This window comes from Amia ocellicauda, chromosome 7 (genome assembly GCF_036373705.1).
Source record: "Amia ocellicauda isolate fAmiCal2 chromosome 7, fAmiCal2.hap1, whole genome shotgun sequence".
Lineage (NCBI taxonomy): Eukaryota > Metazoa > Chordata > Actinopteri > Amiiformes > Amiidae > Amia > Amia ocellicauda.
The window spans coordinates 5,778,750-5,795,842 of NC_089856.1; the positions used below are offsets into that span (position 1 = coordinate 5,778,750).

A 17,093-nucleotide genomic window follows, 5' to 3' on the forward strand; every position below is an offset into this window, starting at 1 on the left:
AAGTCCAGGACAGTTTGGTAATTTGCACGATTATGCAGTCATTTCCCCCCAAAAAACAAAATGCAACAATGAAGGAAATTGATCTCACCCACTGCACAGTCAGATTGGAGTAGAGATCCTGTAGGGTAATCCCTTAATTAAAAATCCAATGCTGAATGGATTCCCAATGCTCTGTCATGTCATCCTTTAACAAATATTCTTCTTCTTTAACAAAGTTAGCTGCTTCTTTAAAATAGCAAAACTGATGCTCCACTTTTTTTCAGGATTCAGAATAGAATAAATAGTAGACAGAGATGATCAAGTTTGATCCACACACCCCCCTTCTATACACAAAGAGACAGATGGATATATAGTTTTTTTTTGGAAGGGTGACATGACCTTAGAGTGTGTCCCCGTGACTGCTGACTCACACGAACACATGTTTTCCAATGCAAGGTCTCCCACACAGTTAGATTGGTCAAATCAACACAAGTAGGTAATTGGCAGTTAAATGCATCTAGTCCATGACTGAAGTTGAAGAAAACTGCAAAGGGATCAAAACACAGGTACCCAACCCTGGAAGTCAGTGTCCTGTACTACCTAATTAAAGTAGATATTGTAATACATTTCTACACTGACAAGTCTTACAGAAGTTATTTATAAGTTAGATAATTAAGTATAGTTTTTACAGAGAAAACATGAGAATCCCAGAATATTTGTCAATGTTGCTTCCCTCTTGCAGTCCTACCAATAGAAAATTGTCCCATCCAGTACCATCTCTGTAACCTCCCTTGCCCATCCCATGTTACTTCATGATGAATTCAGAATAATCCAGATGGCTGGTAGTGTAAACTGAGGAAAATGTGTGTTTTGTTTATCTCAGACCATGCAAACAGGTGAAGTGATTTTCAGAAATTCTCAGGATACAAAGATGAAGGATTATCAAGTTTATTAGAAAACAATAAGGTCAACCTGTAGCCCTCCTCTCACATGAAGAAAAGAACTAAGGATGTGAGTTGGAGGAGCCTTTTTATATCTTCAGATAGACAATAGGTTGCAGTCTTCTCTATCAGGTGATTACATCTTGTTCAACTACAGATGTACAAATAGATTTGCCTCATGCATAATAATCAACACATTGCAATATAAGACTGCTCTTTTGTTTTCGTATCATGATTTATTTGTAAACTCCCTTTACAAGACTACAGGAGGACACTGACTCCTAGAGATAGCCCTAGGTCTCAATCTCAGCTGTATCCAACAGGAAAGAGGAGATCTTTGCCTGAAGATTGATTTTCTGCAAGTTACAATTTTGTATTGTTGTTCTGGCTTCAGACAAATATCTAAATGTAATCAGTTTTCAAGATCTGTAATAAAACGAGAAAAGAAACACAGTAACACCTACTCAGTCTGCGTTCCAGCAAAGGTGAAAGTAAATTATGTGTCCGTGTAACAGAGAATAAGATGGACTGTGATTGTGTAACTGGATAAGTGGTAGCAAGGTCTGAAATGGAAGAGGAGCTCTGCTGTCCTGTGTGCTGTGACATCTACAAGGATCCTGTAATACTGACATGCTGCCACAGCTTCTGTCAGGGTTGGGCTCAATTCAATTTAAATGGAAATTCATGGGCTAATTCCAACTCAAATCTTGTACTTTTTTGAATTGATCAGTACCAATTTGAATTCTTAATGATTCTTGTAATTCAAATTCATGAATTGGAATTGTGATTCTTCTAATTGGAATTGAATTGGAATTGTGAATGTTTCAGTCTTTGGAATTGGAATTGAATTGAAATTTAGACATTTTCAGCTGGAATTGAATTTGTAATTGTCAATATCTCATACTTCAGAATTTGAATTGTAAATGCTTTTAATGTGCCTTGTTTTAATCATTTTACCATTTTACCATTTTTAATCCATTATGAATCCTCTATAATGATGTATTATCTGTTCTTAAACTATTGTATTGTGTAATAATTGTGTTTTCATCACATTTTGCAATGATTTAGACAATACAATGTTATATTATTAACATTACAGGCAAATGCTTCTCAGCAGCTTCTCAGGTAATTTTTTCGTGGCTTCCTAGCAACTGAAGAATTTATTTTATCTGAATCTCAGCCAATGAGTTCCTCATCCACCTAACAGACACTCCTGTCCTGCCCTCTTGTTGGGAAGGATACTGTGCCTTGCGAAAGTATTCACCCCCCTTGACATTATTCCTATTTTGTTGCATTACAACCTGTAATTTAAATGATTTTTTATTTGTATTTCATGTATAGGACATACACAATATAGTCCAAATTGGTGAAGTGAAATGAAAACAAAAAACCTGTTTTAAAAAATTATAAAAAATAAAAAATGGAAAAGTGGTGTGTGCATATGTATTCACCCCCTTTGCTATGAAGCTCCTAAATAAAATTACCTTCAGAAGTCACATAATTAGTTACATAAAGTACACCTGTGTTCAATCTAAGTGTCACATGATCTGTCACATGATCTCCAGTTCTGAAGGCCCCAGAGTCTGCAACACCACTGAGGAAGGGGCACCACCAAGCAAGTGACACCATGAAGACCAAGGAGCTCTCCAAACAAGTCAGGGACAAAGTTGTGGAGAAGTACAGATCAGAGTTGGGTTATAAAAAAATATCAGAAACTTTGAACATCCCATGGAGCACAATTAAATCCATTATTAAAAAATTGAAAGATATGGCACCACGACAAACCTGCTAAGAGAGGGCCGCCCTCCAAAATTCACAGGCCAGGCAAAGAGGGCATTAATCAGAGAGGCAACAACGAGACCAAACATAACCCTGAAGGAGCTGCAAAGCTCCACAGCGGAGATTAGAGTATCTGTCCATAGGACCACTTTAAGCCATACACCCCACAGAGCTGGGCTTTATGGAAGAGTGGCCAGAAAAAAGACAATGCTTAAAGAAAAAAATAAGTAAACACGTTTGCTGTTTGCCAAAGACTGGTGAAACATATGGAAGAAGGTACTCTGTTCAGATGAGACTAAAATTGTGCTTTTTTCATCAATGAAAACGCTGTCTGGCACAAACACAACAACCAGAGAACAACATCATGCTGTGGGGATGTTTTTCATCGGCAGGGACTGGGAAACTGGTCAGAATTGAAGGAATGATGAATGGCACTAAATACAGGGAAATTCTTGAGGGAAACCTGTTTCAGTCTTCCAGAGATTTGAGACTGGGACGGTTCACCTTCCAGCAGGACAATGACCCTAAGCATACTGCTAAAACAACACTCGAGTAATTAAGGGGAAACATTTAAATGTCTTGGAATGGCCTAGTCAAAGCCCAGACCTCAATCCAACTGACAATCTGTGCTATGACTTAAAGATTGCTGTACACCAGCAGAACACATCCATCTTGAAGGAGCTGGAGCAGTTTTGCCTTGAAGAATGAGCAAAAATCCCAGTAGATGTGCCAAGCTTATAGAGACGAACCCCAAGAGACTTCCAGCTGTAATTGCTGCAAAAGGTGGCTCTACAAAGTATTGACTTTAGGGGAGTGAATAGTTATGCACATTCAAGTTTTTTTTGTGTTTTTTTATTGTGAAAGAAATAAGACAAAAAAAACTGAAAACTTGAGCATGCATAACTATTCACTCCCCTAAAGTCAATACTGTGGAGAGGTACCCAGGTGCAGAGAAAGAGAGGTAGTCAGGGATAGGCTGGGGTCAATGCCGGGAAACAGTAATGTTCAGGAGGATTCAGAAAATGTACTAGATAAGGCAGGCAGAGGGTCAGAGACCATGGAAACATGTTAGTAGAGAGAATCCAGGAATCGGGTGTCAGGAACAAGTAGAGGTCATAAACAGGAGAACACTGGAAACAAGGAACACTTAGAATTGCTACAGGGAAGAAGACAAGACTTAGCATCACATAGGAGTCACAGAGGGGTTTAAATGTGTAGCAGAGGGGAGCAGAGGGCAGTGAAGAGAAATTATGATAGAGAAAACGCACATGGTGCCGAGGAATGTAAAGTGGCTGATTGCTGGGGCATGTGAGAGCTAGTATTCGGGTGATGATGACCTCTGGTGGTGAGCTTGTGAATTATGGGATGTGTGGGATGAAACAGTGACAAGTGGCAGGCATGTTGTGTATATCAAATGATACAAACCCTCTATTTTAATTCAAGGTTGTAAGGCAACAAAATAGGAAAAATGCCAAGGGGGGTGAATACTTTCGCAAGGCACTGTATATCACAAGAACCATCTCAATTACTTATAATTACTGACTGTTCTAAAACGTACTATATAAGGACCTACCTCGCTCTCCTTGTTTTTTGTGTAGAAGGATTGCGTTGGTTTTGACTGTGTTAACATATCATTTTTTTAAGGATTGCTTGTGGTTTTGACTTGGACTGTTACTAAAAACACACTGACACAATGACACTCTGACACACTGATGGACTGACTAATACATTGACTGACTGACTACTGTCTACTGTCTATGCTGATGATGCCCGGATCTTCCTGTCTTTTCCCTCTTCCGACCCTCTCATCCCCTCTCGCATCTCTTCCTGCTTGTCTGCTATCTCTGCCTGGATGCACTCACACCACCTCAAGCTCAACCTCTCCAAATCGGATCTCCTGTTTTCTCCCACTCTTCCTCACCTTCTGCTGACATCCCCATCTTGATCTATGGATGACCCTTGATCCTACGCTCTCCTACACTCTCCCTCTCTGGACCACACTTTCAACCTCCCACCACCTCTCTCTTTCTCTCAGACTCAGTTCAGAAGCAGGTTGCAGTGAAATCCACACTTGGATTCTCTTTGAAGTCCACTCACAGTCTGGCCATCAGGGCGCCCATGCTGGAGCTGATGGGGGGAGGGCTCACCCCTGTGGAAGAACACTCTGCAGTTCTATGATGGAAAGGAATCCTGTTACATCATCGATGCCAAGCTGGAGGGCAACCTGGGCCATTACCTCAAGGTAGGTCAGGGGTCACACAAGTACACTGACACACCATGGGTGTGAAGTGTATGAACACACAGTATAAACACACACACTGACACATACAAACACAGTATAAACTTATTTCCTCATGAAATCACAGGGCAGGAATGTTGCCGTTTGCTCCATTCAAATAGAAAACAAATAGATATTTAGGAATTGTAGGAAGTGCTTTGGGGGGAAATTCAACTTCCCAAATCCCTTTCAGTTCAGTCTCTCAAGAGCAATAGGGTCACACAGAGGCATGATCATTTTTTACCTTTCATAACTTGCCTGTAACAATTCAAAGCAGGTTAAATGTTTTGTTTCTGTTATATTAGTAATGCTTGTTTTCATATAACTTCTTATTCTACTTATTTTAATCATTATAAAGTATGATAATTTACAGTTAATTAACAGTTAACTTCTATTATATTTTTTGTACTGCATACTGAAACATAATTTTTGTGAAGTTATGTAAAATGTTTCAGGAAAGCCACCAGATTTAAGGGAAGCATTACAGACCTGGAAAAAATTAAGAGACCTCTTAACATTGATTTCTGAACTTGGAGTGGTTTCTTAATTTTTTCCAGAGCTGTATATATATATATATATATATATTTTAGAGAACATTTTGTTTTGTTTCTGTATAAAGAGTTTTGTTATTTTGTTTAAGTTAAAAAAGTCATTAACATTTTGTTACTCAGACATGTAATCAATTTTGGAATCGAATCCCAAATCTTCCTTTTGAATCATCCTTCCCTCCCGCCTCCCCAGAGCAAACATTGTGGATTTGTAGCTTGTGCCGCGCCAGATGATAAACCGCTACTCAAAACTGAGGAAAGGGTGCTCAGCTTTTGTGAATTAAAAATAACATTTGTTTTTCAAATTATAATACTCCAAATATGATTAATTCAAAGTTGTTATTATGTTAATTCTGAGTGAAGATAATATGCTATGTGTTGTTCACCCACTAACTCAGTCAATTAAAATAAATAATTGCAAGTGACTGGAAAACTTTTTTTAAATGTATTTATTTTATGTTGTATGACAGATATGGAACAGCTATTGAAGTATTCATGGAGAAGCACAGCAAGAGCCACTTTGAGGTCTTAGTTTATGTCACTGTTTAAAATCAAAGGATTAATTTAATTGACTTGCAATTAATTAATTAATTAATTGTAGTTTTAATGTACTTTAACCATACATCTGATTTTACTGAAAATGTCTCCTCTCACACATCCTCTCAGCCTGCAGTGGCTAGCAGGGTCTCAGCTCCATTCAGTGTGTTCTTCACGGCAGCACTGCCTGATCTGATTTGCCTGCAGTGTCTCCTGATTTCTATCTTGAATGCCTTGAAGCCCAATTTCCATTTGTGTCCCCGGGTGCGTGTGTCCCTGCTGATCTGGAAAAGCTCCTCTGGTTTGATGTGGTTGATGCCTTTCATGATTTTGAAGACTTGAATCAAGTTCCCACCTAGGTGAAAAGGTTCAGTTCCCTCAGTCTCTCAGTAGGACATTCCCTTCAGACCTGGAATAAGTCTGGTTGCTCTCCTCTGAACTGCCTCTAGAGCAGTGATTTATTTCTTGAAGTGTGGAACCCAGAACTGTACACAGTATCCAGATGAGCTCAAACTAGTGCATTGTACAGTATGAACATGACTGCCCTTGTTTTAAATTCTACACTTTTGACAATATATTATTATTATTATTATTATTATTATTATTATTATTATTATTATTATTATTATTATTATTTCTTGGCAGACGCCCTTATCCAGGGCGACTTACAACATAAGTGCAAACAAAGTGCAAAAATGCAGTGAAGTACAAGGCACCAATCATTACAAATTCAATTTAGCTAAAACAGCAATTCAAAATAATACATTTTACAAATTCCAATTTACAATTTACACAAGTACAGTAAGTGACTTCCTACATCCTGGACGGTGAAGCTAAGTGCTGTCAAGATGTAGGGTCACAGACAAGGGCTACGGGAAAGGGAGTAAGGAGGAAAACAATCAAGAACGCGAGGAGCATAATAAAACTGTGAAGTGCTATCTAGCAGGGATAGAGGACTTAATTACAAGTACTGTTGGAAAAGATGCGTCTTGAGTAAGCGCCGGAATGAGGTCAAGGACTCTGCTGTTTTGACTTCGGTGGGCAGGTCGTTCCACCATTTAAGGGCCAGGGATGAGAAGGAGTGGCTCTGGAGGAAGGAGAGTGGAGAGGAGGCAGAGTTGGTCTTCTGGAGGAACACAGTGGTCTGGAGGGGATACATGGAGAGACGAGTGACTGAAGGTAGCTTGGTGCAGTGTGGTCAAGACAGCGGTAGGTGAGGGTCTTGAAGTCTTGAACTGAATGCGTGCCGGTATCGGGAGCCAGTGGAGGGAGCGGAGCAGTGGAGTAGTGTGTGCAAATCGTGGCAGAGAGCAGTTAACGATCTGGATAGAACACAATCATGTAGGCCCTATAGCTGTCCAGGACCAGGGTTAATCACCCCTGGTCTAAGCAATACATTAAATTGAGCAATAAACAGAGACAATGAGTTAAACTCAGAGAAACAGTATGTTATTTAATTGGACTGAGGTTTTGACCTTCAATCACATCTCCTTCAGAGCACATACACATATAAATATACAAGTATACAGAGAGACTGTTTAAAACCCTTTATTCTAACATGTTTTTTTATTTTATGTCCAGCATTTTTTTATGAATTCTAAATTTAAATGAACAAAAACCTGTAAATTGGTTATTGAAAAATAATAAATCAATTCCCCATGAGACAGATCGAGTTTCATATAATAAACTATAATGAAGTCAGTGATTGTAGTTGGACTGGTCTCCTCTCACACATCCTGTCAGCCTGCAGTGGCCAGCAGGGTCTCAGCTCCACTCAGTGTGTTCTTCACAGCAGCGCTGCCTGATCTTTACCCCAACACTGTGCTATTGCACTGAGAGAGACACCTTCACTGGGCACATTCGCACAGGAACAGGGTCAATACCTGGATAGAAGAATGGAAACAACCTCTCAGTGAAAGTGTCTTTAAAGGTGTAGAGAGGTGTGCTGTCCCTGGGGTCAGAGAATGACACCTCCCCCCTGTCATAGTCCAGCTGCACTCTGATCTTCTGGGGTTTCCTCTTCACACTGAGTGGTATCAGTGGTGACGTCCGTGCTGTGTATTCCTCTCCCCACAGACCTATGGTCCAGAATCCTTCTGTTGGTCTCACAGTGAGTTTTCCTTTCCTGTTGCTGGACTCTTTGCTCACACCCAAACACCAGCAATAACTGTCTTTCCAACATCCCAGCAGTGCCTTCTGACTTAACTCCTGAATTTAGAATTGTATTAATATAATGAAAAACGTTAAGGTATTTTTAGTAAGCTTTAACTGTCCATCACAGACTGATATCACTGTTAGACATGTAAGAATGTCTTTGTGGCAGGTCCACTGTTGAAGTTCTAACTATAACTTTCAGCTCCTGTAAAGTTATAGTTAGAATTCAACAGTGACCTGCACAAAGACATTCATACATGTCTAACGTGATATGTTGTGATGGCAGTTAAAAGTAAATAAAAATACCTTAACCGTTCCTTTCATTATATTAATACAATTCTAAATTCAGGAGTTTGGACAACCTGTATGTTGAAGCAGTTAACAAGTTTATTTTGTCCTAGATTCGCTTGACTTGGGGTGAGTCAAAGAGCAGCTGCAAATGCAAAATGGAAAATAATGGAAAAATGCAGTTGTTGTTGCTGAAATACAGATTTTTACATTTCAATTGGAGAGTCATGTTAATGGAATGTCCCTGATTTTTATTGAGACATTCATACAGTATTTAACATGTAAGGGCTTAGACAACTGTATTATTATTATTGGTTATATATAGCTCCTCCTAGTGCCCCTGCCCCCCAGTACTCACTGTATTGAACAATCCCCAGCATCTTCTCCCACACTCTGTACTTCAGAGAGCCCAGGTGCTTGGCAACATCTATCAGCGCTCCTGAAACCCCCTCTGGATCCTGCACTGCGCACTGGGTTCTGCAATAATATTCAGGAGTCAGGGCTGCTGTGGCTCTGGATTCAGTACAATAGAAAAGAGCAAGACGGGCTGGAGTTCACATACCTGCTCTTTGTCTTCTTGTAGTTCTGGAAAACAACAACATGACCGGTTACTAAATATTGCCACACAAACACTGACATGAGTGTGAATGTGATGAAGCAGTGAATACTCTGCATTCACAGAGTAAACAGTCCTCACCTGCAGGAATGATATATCTTCAGCTCCCATCTCCTCTTCTAGGGCTCTGATTGTGTCTGAAAGGGATGATATCTCTCTAGTCAAGTTCTCAATCTTCTCCTTTATCATGCCACTCTTCTTCTCCTCTTCCTCCCTCAGTGCAGCTATCCTGGCCATCTCTTCATCTCGTAGAAACTGGTGAAGTTTCTCAAACTCCTCCTTTATCTGCCTCTCTGTCTGCTGGGCCTGGGTCTGGAATGGAAAACATTTAGTGCATAACTTTATATATATATATATATATATATATATATATATATATATATATATATATATATATATATATATATATATAAATCCTTATTATGGGGAGTTTACCTTAATGTGTTCTGTGGTTTGACTGCATGTTTCTTTCACTTTATTAAAGGCTTCCAGCTTCTTCTGCAGGGGCTCCAGTGCAGTTTTGAGTTCCTCCTGGAATGAAATGACAGAATTGACACCGAACTGGAGAAACACCAGCAACACAGACAATACAAGAGCACCTGCACAGAGAGAGGAATCACATAGAGAATTCATATAATAAAACGTATTTGCTGATATCAGTGTAATAATGATTGAGGTTTGACTTGGCACACACCATCTAAATCTGTGCATAATTGGTGCATCTTCAGGTGAGCATGAAAGTTGCTCATTTGTGAATTGTATAAGTTAAGAGGTTGTGTGAAGCAATGTCTCTTATTGTGTAAGAGATGTTATATATTTTAAATATTATAAATCACACCTGTAAAGATAGGACATACACATATCTTCACATTGATCCATTTTATGAAAAAAATACATAAAATGATTTGGTCCAAGATCTGGTGAAACTGACCTACAGCATGTGGAGAACACAAAGTGAAACAACCTGTGTAAAAGGTCATATTGCCCTCTGTCCCCATTTATCATAAAATTAAAGTAGGGGTTTAGTTTGTAGGGTTCCTTTTAAGGTGGATTTTTAATACTTCATGAACTTTCTAATTGTATATTTTGTGTGTATGTGTTCATTATAAAATGTGTAATTGTTATTTCATTGGAATTGTTTCTTGTTGAGTTTTCAAAACTTATAATTGAACTGACCTCCTTCAGGCTCATTTTGATTATTTTGTGATAATTGATATAACATGTTTTTCTCTTTTATTAATATGATTAGCATGATATAAATTCAAGACTCACGTTCTTAAGAGACCTAAAACTGACAAATCTCACTTTCACTTGTAACACACTCACACACAGAAATAATTGCTCACATATGTCATGTCAAAGTTTAGGCCCCAGTTACCAGAAATGCAAAATACATCTTTCAAATCAAAACACTTACACAAATATATATATATATATATATATATATATATATATATACATATATATATATATATATATATATATATATACATATACATATATACATATATATATATACATATACATATATACATATATATATATATATACATACATATACACTCACCTAAAGGATTATTAGGAACACCATACTAATACTGTGTTTGACCCCCTTTCGCCTTCAGAACTGCCTTAATTCTACGTGGCATTGATTCAACAAGGTGCTGAAAGCATTCTTTAGAAATGTTGGCCCATATTGATAGGATAGCATCTTGCAGTTGATGGAGATTTGTGGGATGCACATCCAGGGCATGAAGCTCCCGTTCCACCACATCCCAAAGATGCTCTATTGGGTTGAGATCTGGTGACTGTGGGGGCCAGTTTAGTACAGTGAATTCATTGTCATGTTCAAGAAACCAATTTGAAATGATTCGACCTTTGTGACATGGTGCATTATCCTGCTGGAAGTAGCCATCAGAGGATGGGTACATGGTGGTCATAAAGGGATGGACATGGTCAGAAACAATTCTCAGGTAGGCCGTGGCATTTAAACGATGCCCAATTGGCACTAAGGGGCCTAAAGTGTGCCAAGAAAACATCCCCCACACCATTACACCACCACCACCAGCCTGCACAGTGGTAACAAGGCATGATGGATCCATGTTCTCATTCTGTTTACGCCAAATTCTGACTCTACCATCTGAATGTCTCAACAGAAATCGAGACTCATCAGACCAGGCAACATTTTTCCAGTCTTCAACTGTCCAATTTTGGTGAGCTTGTGCAAATTGTAGCCTCTTTTTCCTATTTGTAGTGGAGATGAGTGGTACCCGGTGGGGTCTTCTGCTGTTGTAGCCCATCCGCCTCAAGGTTGTACGTGTTGTGGCTTCACAAATGCTTTGCTGCATACCTCGGTTGTAACGAGTGGTTATTTCAGTCAAAGTTGCTCTTCTATCAGCTTGAATCAGTCGGCCCATTCTCCTCTGACCTCTAGCATCAACAAGGCATTTTCGCCCACAGGACTGCCGCATACTGGATGTTTTTCCCTTTTCACACCATTCTTTGTAAACCCTAGAAATGGTTGTGTGTGAAAATCCCAGTAACTGAGCAGATTGTGAAATAGTCAGACCGGCCCGTCTGGCACCAACAACCATGCCACGCTCAAAATTGCTTAAATCACCTTTCTTTCCCATTCAGACATTCAGTTTGGAGTTCAGGAGATTGTCTTGACCAGGACCACACCCCTAAATGCATTGAAGCAACTGCCATGTGATTGGATGGTTAGATAATTGCATTAATGAGAAATTGAACAGGTGTTCCTAATAATCCTTTAGGTGAGTGTATATACATATATATATGTATACATACATATATATACATATATATATGTATACATACATATATATACATATATATATGTATACATATATATATATATACATATATATATATATATATATATATAACTTGCAGAAAACAACAATCATAGTCTTAAAAATAAATCTTCAGATAAAAAAATATTGATTTAAAACCTTGTACTTCGGTGCTGCCTCCTGCAATGGACACAGTTTGTGGTTTTCATGATTTATAGACGTTTGACAGACCCAGCAGACAGGCTCTTCATCCTCCAGACAGAAGAGCTTCAGTGCCTCTCTGTGCAGACTGCAGAGCGCTGCACTCCCTGCTGGGGGTCTCTGACTTCTCTCCTTTAAGAAGGACTCACACAGATTCTTTAAAACCAGGCTGAGGGGAGGACTGTCCTTAGAAGACCTTCTCCTGCACACTGGACATTCCTGAGAGCCCTTCTGTCCCCAGTGCTGCTCCAGACAGGCTTTACAGAAGCTGTGGCTGCATGTCAGTAGTACAGGATCCTTGTAGATTTCACAGCACACAGGACAGGAGAGCTCCTCTTCCATTACAGAAGGTCTTGCTGCCTTTTCAACACAGAGCTCCTGCTCTCAGTAATGGCTTCTGATCACAGTCTTATATTTGCTTTAATTTTCACTGACTGTTTTTACACCTATAGGTAAAACTATTTTCCTTTGAAACTGTATCTGGATTTAATGCTTCAGTTAATGTTGTAGTTCCTGCTTTCAAAGAGTATTAAACTTTAACTAAACAAACAAATGAACAAACACGGATACCTGTCGTAACTACAGGAGACAAGCTGTCGGCAGAGCTTTCACTTCCTGATGGACACACCTGAGGAGCAGAGCTACAGTTTCCACTAGGGGGCAGCATTTCCTGCTGAACTGTATTAAAACTGGATTTAGAAATCACATGGTTGGAGTAAATTATTTTGAGGTGTGTTGCCCTGTTCTGTTCCTACTACCTTCCCAGTCATTTGTAAATGTACTGATGTTCACTCTTTCACCGATTCATTCAAACTCACTGACACCACAGCCATTTTGGTTTACAGGGGGGTCATGCAGGATGTTTACTAGAGGGGGAGTTTGGAGAAAATGAATCAGAAGCTGTGCAGGAGTATTGCTATCTATGCATTTCATTCTGTGCTTTAACTGATTCATTTGTCAGTAGAGCGTGCTTCAATTAAGATATACATTTTCTCACATTTACAATGGTCTGAAATTATTTGTTTTATTATGGTAGAAGTAAAACTTTATTTGATTTACAAAAGCACTAACACTTTACAGTAAGGTACAATGAACCCTAACCCTCTTATACATGCAATTGACATCAGAAGTCATATGCAGTGCATAACACTTTCTTGTGTTAATCCAGTTGTATTAGAATATTAATTCATGAGGAATCACACCACCTTATTTTAAAGAAGACATTGACAGAAGATATTGTACAGAATGACAAAAACATTCCCAACATGACAATATCTATTTGCAAATCAGTAGTGTGTCACCAACTCAGGAGCTGTATTCAGTGTTACAAGGAACAAGGCAAAGGAAATATGGATGTGTTTTTTCATGTCAAAGTGCATCCACAAGCACCCTTTGCAACACAGGCAACCTCATCACCACAGCAATCTGAGGCCGAGGGTGATGATCGATCCGGCCGACTCCCTAATCCTTACTATTTCACCGCTCTCCACCAGCTCTATGTGCAGTCATATATCCAATTATTTAACTTGGCAACCCCACATACGACATGGACTTTTATGAGAAATACTGTTTTGTGTTATGTTTTTCATTAGAAGTCCCACTTTTTACAGGAACACATCTACAAATTGCTGCAGATGAGAACTGGTAAAAATTTCTGACAGTGTACCTGATCTACAGATGCATAAGATCTACATTTTAAAGACCAGCTGACAGAAACTTTCCAACAAGAAACCACCGTACTTTACCCTGTACTGGGACACAGCTGAGGTTCAGAGCTACAGCTTCCTCTGGGGGGCAGCATCCTGCTACTGAATTGCTATTTGTTGGGGTAAAATTGCTTTCCAGTAAGATACTTGTTAAAACTTGCTCTTATAAGGGTTTCCTTGTTCTTATTTGAATTTCTCTGCTCAGACTTATCTGTGTGACAGATAGAGATAATTTCTACTGCCGTGGACATTCCTTAGTTAACGAACCAAAACTATATAACATGTTCTTATCAGTATACTGTGTGCTGTGTCCTTGGTACCAGTGCTTCCATGTCTGGAAGAAATATTGTTTCCCCAATTAGAAAGAATACCTTATCAATTATTGCTTCCCGTGTCTCGGAACTGCCCCGGGACACTTGCCAAGAAAATACAGGCCCCAAACCTCCTTTGAAATATTGCTTGTAGATGTATAAAAGGCAATGTGAAATTTTCAATAAATAAAGATAAACGAACAGACATTGTGTCAGTGACTTTACTTCCCGGGCCTGTCTCCTGCTGAGAGTCTACACTGTTACTGGAAGCGCTCACTGGGGTGCCTGATTCACTGGGACCCGAAGGGTTGCTTCAACTGAAGCATTGTACCTTAACACTATTAAATGTGCATGTTTTTATTAACAGAAATGTAATGTTGTATCCTGCTCCCATTGTTGTACAGTAGACTGGTTTCGCTTACTCCTAACTTTTTGTTTATTTTTCATTTTCTGTATTTGCTGGGTAAATGGGAATTTAAGACTTCTGTGGTAATGAATCTAATCTATGTGACATGAATGTATTCTTTTTTATATACACTCACCTAAAGGATTATTAGGAACACCAAACTAATACTGTGTTTGACCCCCTTTCGCCTTCAGAACTGCCTTAATTCTATGTGGCATTGATTCAACAAGGTGCTGAAAGCATTCTTTAGAAATGTTGGCCCATATTGATAGGATAGCATCTTGCAGTTGATGGAGATTTGTGGGATGCACATCCAGGGCACGAAGCTCCCGTTCCACCACATCCCAAAGATGCTCTATTGGGTTGAGATCTGGTGACTGTGGGGGCCAGTTTAGTACAGTGAACTCATTGTCATGTTCAAGAAACCAATTTGAAATGATTCGACCTTTGTGACATGGTGCATTATCCTGCTGGAAGTAGCCATCAGAGGATGGGTACATGGTGGTCATAAAGGGATGGACATGGTCAGAAACAATGCTCAGGTAGGCCGTGGCATTTAAACGATGCCCAATTGGCACTAAGGGGCCTAAAGTGTGCCAAGAAAACATCCCCCACACCATTACACCACCACCACCAGCCTGCACAGTGGTAACAAGGCATGATGGATCCATGTTCTCATTCTGTTTACGCCAAATTCTGACTCTACCATCTGAATGTCTCAACAGAAATCGAGACTCATCAGACCAGGCAACACTTTTCCAGTCTTCAACTGTCCAATTTTGGTGAGCTTGTGCAAATTGTAGCCTCTTTTTCCTATTTGTAGTGGAGATGAGTGGTACCCGGTGGGGTCTTCTGCTGTTGTAGCCCATCCGCCTCAAGGTTGTACGTGTTGTGGCTTCACAAATGCTTTGCTGCATACCTCGGTTGTAACGAGTGGTTATTTCAGTCAAAGTTGCTCTTCTAACAGCTTGAATCAGTCGGCCCATTCTCCTCTGACCTCTAGCATCAACAAGGCATTTTTGCCCACAGGACTGCCGCATACTGGATGTTTTTCCCTTTTCACACCATTCTTTGTAAACCCTAGAAATGGTTGTGCGTGAACATCCCAGTAACTGAGCAGATTGTGAAATACTCAGACAACCAACACCAACAACAACCATGCCACGCTCAAAATTGCTTAAATCGCCTTTCTTTCCCATTCAGACATTCAGGTTGGAGTTCAGGAGATTGTCTTGACCAGGACCACACCCCTAAATGCATTGAAGCAACTGCCATGTGATTGGTTGGTTAGATAATTGCATTAATGAGAAATTGAACAGGTGTTCCTAATAATCCTTTAGGTGAGTGTATGTCTGAGGTGTATATATACATTGAAAAACAAGCTTATACAAAACAAATAAGATTAGTTTATTGAAATATATTTGTAAAAAATCTTATAGAAAGAGCATGCAAAATTTTTATTTTCACAACCAACATTAATTTACACATTCAGCTTCTGAGTTCATTCACTGTATTCTCATAAAACATCCTACTCAATTGTGAATCTATACACATTTCTAAGCCCCAACCCCCCCACGATGAGCGACTTCATATATTTTATCAATAACATAAAAAGAATAAAACAAAATTGGTCTGACACTGTCTACACATTTTGGGACAGCTCTCATATTTTAACCATGAATGCTACTAATGGATTGGTTCTGCATCCTATGTTTTCTTGTCCTGTTTCCTTTTATACCCAATAGAAACAGGTGACTTTTGGAAGTGTCCTATTAACTTCTAGTCAACAGAAAATGGATGATTATTTTGCAAGATACTTTTTGAGATATGTACACTACCGGTCAGAAGTTTTAGAACACCCCCGTTGTTCCAGTTTTTATTAAAATTTAAGCAGTTCAAGTCCAGTTCATATACTGAAATGGTACAAATATAACAGTAAACTGCCAGTGGTTAAAAAAAAGTTTAGGTTACCAAAAACTGAAAAATAATAGTCTGATTCAGACAAGAAGTCACAGATCACTCAGATTCGATTGGATTGTTCAGGACAACCTAAAAATTAATCCAGTTTAAATGATTTTATTTTCTATCAAACACAGAGAAATTCAGATCCAATTATGTAAAATCGGATGGTCTTGTCTTGTTCATTAGACTGTCTGGTTTCAGAATATGTCATTAATTGTCAATATTTTCTGAGATTTTGTATTGCTACTCAGACCAAGTATCCCCCACCTCCACATTCTGAAATGGGGGGTGGGGGGATACTTGGTCTGAGTAGGAAGCACACAGATTTGGTACCAGAGGGGTTTGTCACCTTAAGGGGTTACATTTTGTTAAACAAAACAATTCCATTTTTTATTTTTGATCTCCAATTGTTAATTTGTTCTAGGCATTCATTTCAGAGTACATTGAGACATTAAACTGTGTAAATTTCAATAAAACATTGAAAAATGTAAGTGTTCTAAAACTTTTGATCAGTAGTGTATATATATATATATATATATATATATATATATATATATATATATATATATATGTT

The 17,093-nt window shown here is 39.0% G+C and overlaps 1 protein-coding gene across 1 annotated transcript; it reads right to left on the reverse strand.

The window, feature by feature from the left end:
• Nucleotides 1-7,495: 7,495 nt before the first annotated feature.
• On the reverse strand, nt 7,496-12,732 carry LOC136753803 (E3 ubiquitin-protein ligase TRIM35). Its single transcript, XM_066710194.1, has 6 exons — nt 12,093-12,732; nt 9,556-9,651; nt 9,202-9,432; nt 9,067-9,089; nt 8,822-8,981; nt 7,496-8,270 (listed from the first exon to the last, which is right to left on the reverse strand). The coding sequence occupies exons 1-6, from the start codon at nt 12,474-12,476 to the stop codon at nt 7,887-7,889; spliced, it is 1,278 nt and encodes a 425-aa protein (XP_066566291.1). The 5' UTR covers nt 12,477-12,732; the 3' UTR covers nt 7,496-7,886.
• Between the last annotated feature and the right edge of the window lie 4,361 nt (nt 12,733-17,093).